The sequence below is a fragment of the Alligator sinensis genome, unplaced genomic scaffold (genome assembly GCF_000455745.1).
Source record: "Alligator sinensis unplaced genomic scaffold, ASM45574v1 scaffold658_1, whole genome shotgun sequence".
In the NCBI taxonomy this organism is placed as follows: domain Eukaryota; kingdom Metazoa; phylum Chordata; order Crocodylia; family Alligatoridae; genus Alligator; species Alligator sinensis.
In genome coordinates this window covers 566,336-574,487 of record NW_005842109.1, presented here as the reverse complement: position 1 = coordinate 574,487, position 8,152 = coordinate 566,336, and the positions used below count along the sequence as shown (strand labels likewise).

Genomic DNA, 8,152 nt, shown 5'->3' with positions numbered 1-8,152 from the left:
GGCAGTGCTATGTTGGCTAGCACTATGGAAGAAAGAGACTTGGGGGTCATCATTGACCTCCAGATGAACATGAGCCTGCAATGCGATGCGGCAGCTAGTAAAGCGACCAAAACGCTGGCTTGCATCCATAGATGCTTCTCAAGCAAATCCCGGGACGTCATTCTCCCCCTGTACTCGGCCTTAGTGAGGCCGCAGCTGGAGTACTGTGTCCAGTTTTGGGCTCCACAATTCAAAAAGGATGTGGAGAAGCTTGAGAGAGTCCAGAGAAGAGCCACGCGCATGATCAGAGGTCAGGGAAGCAGACCCTACGATGACAGGCTGAGAGCCCTGGGGCTCTTTAGCCTGAAAAAGCGCAGGCTCAGGGGTGATCTGATGGCCACCTACAAGTTTATCAGGGGTGACCACCAGCATCTGGGGGGAACGTTTGTTCACCAGAGCGCCCCAAGGGATGACGAGGTCGAATGGTCACAAACTACTTCAAGATCGTTTCAGGCTGGACATAAGGAAGAACTTCTTTACTGTCCGAGCCCCCAAGGTCTGGAACAGCCTGCCACCGGAGGTGGTTCAAGCGCCTTCATTGAACACCTTCAAGATGAAACTGGATGCTTATCTTGCTGGGATCCTATGACCCCAGCTGACTTCCTGCCCTTTGGGTGGGGGGCTGGACTCGATGATTTTCCGAGGTCCCTTCCAGCCCTGATGTCTATGAAATCTATGAAATCTATGAAAACCCTGAACAGCTGGCAGAGGACTGTGGGGTTAGGCTGTCCTACTAATATGGAAGCTGGAAGTTCAAGACCAGAACAATGCAGGTTGTCCCCTCACTGCACTTCCTTGCTGAACCACTAGAGCTTTTTAGCAACTATTCCTGAGAGTGCTATCCTCTGACAGTTTCCTTCACTCTTACATAAGAGGAGAGAGTGATGAAATAACTAATAGGGCTGTGCAAAATTTTGCCGGGTGTTTCATTTTGATGCTGTTTCAATTTGTTTCAAGCTTGAAACAGCGAAAACAAAACAAAAGGCTTCGAAACAGCTTCAAAATGAAATAAGGGCACTTGAAACGTTTCTAGTTTGGAAGCTGGGCTTGCATGCAGGGAAACAGAAAGTAAGGAGAGGGAGGGGGAGGAGGGGGAAAGGACTGCTCTGATATTGACTGTGTAGCTGGCCAGTGACTGTGATTCTTCCCTGAGGTCCCCTCCAATCCCGGTGCTCTGGGGCAGGGACGGAAAAACATCTGCACCTCAACACATGCACACAGTCACACATCACGAGTTTTGGTTGTCATCAACTTGAGGTGCAATTTCCCAGAAACCCGTGCACCTATCTCCTTGAAAGCTGGCAGGCTTCATGGCCGCAGCAGGGGCTACCATGCCTGCTGTTTTCACCCTACTGCACCTTAACACACACATGCAGTCATGTCACAAGTTTTGCTCTGAACAGTTTCAGGTGCGATTTCCCAGAAACCCCTGCACCTATCTCCTTGAAACTTGACAGGCTTTGCGACCTCACCAGGGGCTGCCCTCCCTGCTGTTTTCATTTGAACCAAAGTTATAGGCAGTTTCATGATTCTCCATTATAACCTATGGGCAAAAGGACAAAACAGCGTCAAAACAGTTTTGACAAAATGAAATGGGACCAGCACTTTGAAACTCAAAACAAGACACTGTCCTGCAGAAACTGTGAAACAAAAGTTGAAACAGAATGGTGCTGTTTTGCACAGCCCTAACTGAATCTCTCCTCTCATCCCAGCTACATATTCCAGGTTGTCTATATTGCCATTCTGTCAAGAACATCTAAGCTGACAGTTGCTGCTATGTGCCATTCCTAGCAGATGCAAATTAAAAGGCTATAAATCTTCTAGGGAGATGTCTGACTTCCTAGCTGTTCACAGTAAACAGCGCTCTGATTATATACCACCTCCTTATTTTCTGACTGATTTGAAAAGTAATTATCTAACTGCCTTTGGTAGCTTTAGTATCAGGCTCTGCTTTATTCAGTTGTGGAATAACAGCCCCAAAACTATAAGTGCACCATAGACTTAGGGCATAAAAGTCATAGCTTTAAGCTCTTAGTAAGTGACTTTTTGATGGATAAAAAGTCAGCTTCCTGTAATCCTCACAAGTGATAAAAGTGGATCTCTTCCTCCCCCTTGATGCTTACACACACTTCCTGAACCTTAATCTCTTCTTGCTCTTTAAAGTGACCATTCCCAGAGCAAGTGGGCTTCAGCCCAGCAAATATAGTAACAAAGAAATGACCTTTCTGCCTTTGGAAGCTGTTCCTCTTATTCTCGGAAACAAGAGAACAAGTCAAACAATGCAGACTCCAAGTGGAAGTCTAACACCATCCTGCAACCATCTCTATGAACTATATAATACAGCAGCTTTTACAAGCCCAGTGAGATTTGATACCATTCTTCCCAGCCTACCAGGTCAAACCCTTTACAGACATGGAAAACTATTCAAATCTTGCCACCCTGCAGTAGATTAACTGGTATGTGCAGTTAAACATTCCTTCTAGAGATGTGCTTTTTTTAGCCACATCTATAAGGTGTGTCTAAGCAGGTTTCAAGTGTTTTTTAATCAACTTTAGCCCTGTCCAGTTCTAGCTCTTGCTGTGCAGTCCAGCATGTAACACAGGCCTACTCTGAGGCATGGACAGCATCTGTAGACAACATAGAATTCAGGTCCAATTAATGGTTTAAGAAAATTGAACTCCCAGTCAGTAAGGAACAAGGCATGAAAAGGGAGTGTAACTGGGAATGTGAGCAACTCAGCTTGTGGTTTCCATGGATATCTAGGGTTTACAGACAGATGCACCTTTTAACCAGTTTTAAAAGGGAGGAGAATTTGCTAGCTGTGAGGACACATCAGCTGTTACTGCTACATGTTCTTATGCACTGATTTTGCTACACATCTATAGCTAATTTTAATTCTGAATCCTGATAAATCTATCTATACCCTGATACAGTTTGGAGAGGCAATTGAGATTTCCTTGAGCTACAACTATGGATAGGACAAAACATTAGTATGTCCATCAAATGCATGTTATAGATGTTAACATCTTAAAATCCACATTAAGGGAGTACAGATATATCAACAGCCTTGAAAACATTTAGTAAAAAATGAATAATTCACCTGTTTTGCTTGCTACTCTGTTCTTGCAGGCTGTATCGTCTCATACAATCACAGCCATCCACTCTGGTCACCCCTTGGATAGGTTTCAACAGCTGAAAAACATTCTTCCTCTGTGGTCTGTGTTGAATGTAACTGCATAACTCCATCCCCTATTCCCTGACTGACTTGAGAGTGTGAAATGATCTATACAAAATTTGAAATCAATATCATTTCACCATTATCACCATTTGATCCCTTGACTGAAGATGAAAGTAGCTCTGGAGCTATTAATTACCTAGCATTTTATACTGTCCGTGTTGTACGCATCCCAAACTTCCAACCCTTTCTCAGACATTGTAAAAAGAAAAAAAAAAGATGACTTTCTGAAATGATCTCTTCACTTTAAAACACACTGCTCCTAACCATTTCCTGGAAAAGATGATGGTTGACTGCATTAGTATACACAGCTGATCAGAGGAGATAATGTGACTGACTGATTCATCTCTTTGTTTTGCAGGCGAGACTCTGCCTCTTCCAGGCAGCACGGACTGTTTTAGCTAATGGAATGAAACTCCTTGGAATCACACCTGTATTAAAGATGTAATAAAAAGGGCCCCTGCAATGTAAATGAAAATTTTCTAGTAATTTTTTTTTTATAGAATCCAAACTGTTGTAACAATCATTTGTACCCAATATCTGCACTTTCACCCGTGCATCATGCTGACTAAAATATAGTATTTGCAGCATCTTATGGATAGGACCCTGTTATCTGCACCACTCACTTGCTTTCTCCCGTTAATTATTTTGTAGTGTTTGAAGTAACTAAGTCTGATTGATTTGCTTCAGTATAAATTGCTGGTCACGTATAAATGAAAACAAAGCAACTGAGGTATGTATTTTGTAAGTAAGAGTGTAAGACCATGTCTTTGGTAGTGTTAAAGAAGAATCTTTTTCTCACTTGATCTAGTTTTAGAATTAAAATTTTCTCCATGTAAGAGTTTTCAGGTGCAAATGCATCTCCTTTTCATCACAAGAGCCCCGTCATCTTTCTGCCTGTTGTAACTGGTAATTTCCTAGTTGATAATCTATCAAGTTGCATACTGTCTACGGAATAGCGATGTTGTCAGGCAACAGCTGAGGGGCTTTTGATTAGTTTCAATCAGGTTGTCTCTCACTAGCACTGACTCAAATCCTCATGGATATTCAGAAGTGAAGGGTCTCACTGAACATTTCCCTTTCACTTACTCTTAACTCATGTTTATAGTCTACAAAAGTAGGTTTAACTTTTGTAATCCAAGTTTGTCTAAACACACTCAAATCTTTCCATGTTCTAAGCCTTTTTGCACTTTGTAGTGATTAAGCTCATTTAAACTTAGTAGTACAATAGTGGTGTGTGTCATAATGATGTGATTCCATTTAAGCAAACTAATGTTTGGTTATTTTGTTTCTTCTGAATTTCACATTGTTCTTTTTGTCTCCCACTTTCAACTATATGGCTGAGACCAAGTGCTTCACCTTTTCACCACCCATTTATCTTTTGTATTGAAACTAGTTTTGGGGATAATGAAACAAAAGCAGCAGTTACCACATCACAATTTATTAATGGTACTTATTGAGCACCATGTGCAATGTCATTCTTATGGCACATAAGAGCCATGAAGATAGTAGATGGAAGGAGGGGACCCAAATCATTGTCCCTTGCTATTGTGAATGACTACAAGTAACAAAAAACCTTGTTTGTCAGACCAGGAAAATAAGCCACTCTGTCCTTGTAGGCTAGTTCTGCAGGCAGCCAGCACCCCTGCCAAACTCAATCTTAATGCTTTGTTTAAAATGAACTAAGTGATCTAAATTTATGATGAAGGGAGGAATAAAGGAAACAACATTCTCATTTTATGAATCGGAGCCTGATGGATTTTTTTCACACTGAATCAAATGAGTATGGTGAAAAGTAAATCAGATAAGCATCCAGGAATTGAGAAAGGGGAAAGAAACTAATATTTACTTTCTTCTTCCATCTGTTGTCTTAAACAAGGAAGTAGTACACCTGCTATCCAATGCACTGAAGTGTAGCACTGGCAAGGTGTTTTAAATTATGACCTTTTCCACCATGTAAACAGTGTCCAGATCTTTCTTCTTGCTATTAGTGCTCTTAATATGCCCCACTTCAGGTAAATGACCGTCAACTGATAGAGATGCATAAACAGCAGTTGGTTTGCCCATTCTTGCCTCATGGAAGAACTGAATAGTCCCCGTCCCCTTGAATCCTTCATCTTGTTTCCTCTGGCAAAAACAATCAAGGCAAAATAGAAAAAAAAGAAGGAAGGAGTCTGAAGCAAGGAAGAAATGAATCTTCTCACAAGCCCCTATTTCTTTCTTTTCAGCAATCATAAGTCCCAGGGCAGCTTTTGATATTCAGTTATTAACCCCGTCTCCCTCTCAAGCAGCAGAGATCTCCCACTCTTGGATGCCTCTGTCAAGCAGAGAAAATTCCCACAGACAGCAGTAGCAGAGAATAGGATATGTCTGCCACAACCACCACTGTCACCTGTCGTTATGCCCCAACCCATATTCCCGCTCCCTATAATTTCAGGGCTTTAGAGAGCCTGAATAGAGTCAACCACTATCCTCTGGCTCAATTCTCTGTTCTGTCTGTTACCAGTGCCATTATGGACAGAAAAGCCTCCTAAGCTCTCTGGAGTAGTGGTAAGGATACACCCAGCTACATTCAGTACTGATATTTCCATTTTGTTTGTGTAAGTCTTTCTTCATCTTTTAAAATACAGGAGAAAAATAACTGCAAAAGTGCTTTGGAGGGGTAAGTCCTATTGTAACTCTCTCCAGAAATCCACAAGTGGCTTATTCCAACAAATACAAGGGCATCCACTACTGTCAGTGTGGGAAAGTTTACACAACTGTACAAGCACTATGTGTTTTAAAGCAAGTCTTGATTTTGGCAGCAATTCCTGTTTAAAATAAACATTCAAATGTTCAAACTCAAACATTCACATTCTTCTTTTGAATTTAATTCATTACGAAATTCAACTTAAAAAGATGCACCAAAACCAATTTTCTATAAATAAAATTGTACAAAAGTGCATTGTGTCCATTGAGGGGGGTTGAATTTGTCTAGGTATCCTAGAGTCCCAGGTTAACAAAACTAGGGTTCTAACATAAGGCATTTATTCAAACTACAAAAAAGTTTCACTCACTAAAGCAAACATTAGAAACATTCTTTGAAATGTTAAATGCAGCAAATTGCCTCTGTGCAGTGGCATGTAGAGCTATTTGGAAGAAAGATAAAAATTTGTTCATCTGACGCATACAAACTATGTGTGCTGACTTAATTTGGAGATATGCAGAGAACACTTACCCAGGTATTCACTGGCTTCCCCCACCAAATGAAATCTGACTTCATAAAATATACCTAACAAGTAGAACACTTTACAACAGTTTTATCAGGGCATAAAATGTTCATATTGCAACTATGCTTTTCAAGTCATAGTGGAAAACAAATGGTCCTCTTAATGTGAATTTTGACTCTAGCCCATTTTGGCAAACTTTACATATTACAAAGGTAATGCCCAAAGCAGTGTAGATGAAGTATGATACATTTTTTCTCTTTACAGTCCACTCTTGGTATCTTTTTTAAAGTTACCAATGGAAATGAGCAACCAGTTGGTATTCAAGATGATACGCAGGTTGGTTTAGGAAAATTTCTCTTCCCCTAGGAAAATCAGACCAACATTTTCAGAAATCCATTGCCAAAATAGTATAAGAAGGAGCTTTGGCAACAAGATTCTCTTCTGAAGCTTCTGGGCATTTCTGCCCACAAGTGAGATGATACATACAGTATCAAATATATAAGAAACCAGTCTTTTTCTCTTGTTTCTGTACAATGGTTGGTTCCTTCATTCTCCTTTCCAGATATATAGGCTCTTCATAATCCAATATGAAATAAAATATTTTACATGTAATACTCCTTCACCAGCTTGGAATCTCTCATCCTGTGGAAACCCTTCATTTAATTCCAATTTACTTCTTCTGTTTTTATTTTAGGTCAAGTCTTCTCATGACTAACTTAAGGCTAAGTTTAAAAAATCCAGTTATTTCAAGTCTGTTGTTTGCATTGCCTGTTGCTTTTTGTTAGGACAAACAACATCACACATGCATAAGTCTCTCTTTCAAACTTTTCGGCTCCGATGGCTGGATTTTTGTGGTATCTTGTCGCGGTAAGCCATACAGGTATATAGAAATGCACACAAGGACAGCACCAAGTGAAAAGGTTATAGCTGGAAAAAAACAAAACAGTTTAAATACACGTGCCTCAGGAAGAGGAAGAGCAGGAAGACTACTTTTACAAGAGATTTAGTTTTTATAGAGATAAATTCTACTATTTAAATAATCATCCTTATCAAGGAGAATAGCATACTTGTGCCTTTGAACTGTTATCCTGTTAATCTGTAGAATTCAGTATCATGCTTTGACAGGGAAACCGTTGCTAACTTACAGGAAGCCTTGTGAGGCCAAACAGTCAATTCATGAATGAGAATATGATTTGAAAAGCAGAAAGATGTCCCACAGTTCTATATTTATTCTGCCTTATCTAAGTGGTCTGAGGCACACATGTTTTAGCAAACTCATGATTTGCCTCTACAAATGCTGTTTGTTTTTCCAAACCTACAGTGTAAGTACTTACTAAGAATGAGGTTCTGATAGCAGTTAATAGCCCTAAAGACCTGTAGACCAGCCAGTCCATGTCTGTTCCCTCCACTCTCTAGTGTCTCAGTCAGTCATTCTGGTTTTAAAAAAAGTTGCATTCATCCACAGCTCCCTCCCCAAGCCACTTAGAAAGACTTTTTACTGTAAAGTTTACTTCCACATTTCATCTCGTTAATACCCTGTCTCACATCATTTAAGCAAATTTCTCCACCATTCTCCTCTTCCCATTTTTGCTTTCCGACTCTTTCTACCACCGAAGGGGTAATACAAAACACAGGATTACATCTATGTTGGAAGATCAAGCAAGCAAAG

The 8,152-nt window shown here is 40.4% G+C and overlaps 2 protein-coding genes across 6 annotated transcripts in view; one reads left to right on the top strand and one right to left on the bottom strand.

Annotated features, from left to right (window-relative positions):
* The window catches only part of RARS2 (arginyl-tRNA synthetase 2, mitochondrial), a 65,503-nt gene extending 61,751 nt beyond the window's left edge, over positions 1–3,752 (top strand). For all 5 annotated transcript variants that reach the window (XM_025205252.1, XM_006024580.3, XM_025205255.1 and 2 more), the window contains one exon: positions 3,636–3,752. In XM_025205252.1, the coding sequence (XP_025061037.1) occupies positions 3,636–3,722 (87 nt within the window). In that variant the 3' untranslated portion in view covers positions 3,723–3,752. The remainder of the gene's footprint in view (positions 1–3,635) is intronic.
* A 142-nt stretch (positions 3,753–3,894) lies between these two features.
* Positions 3,895–8,152, bottom strand: part of SLC35A1 (solute carrier family 35 member A1) — a 23,225-nt gene continuing 18,967 nt past the window's right edge. The window contains exon 8 of the mRNA XM_006024560.3: positions 3,895–7,410. Within this exon, the coding sequence (XP_006024622.2) occupies positions 7,280–7,410 (131 nt within the window). The 3' untranslated portion in view covers positions 3,895–7,279. The remainder of the gene's footprint in view (positions 7,411–8,152) is intronic.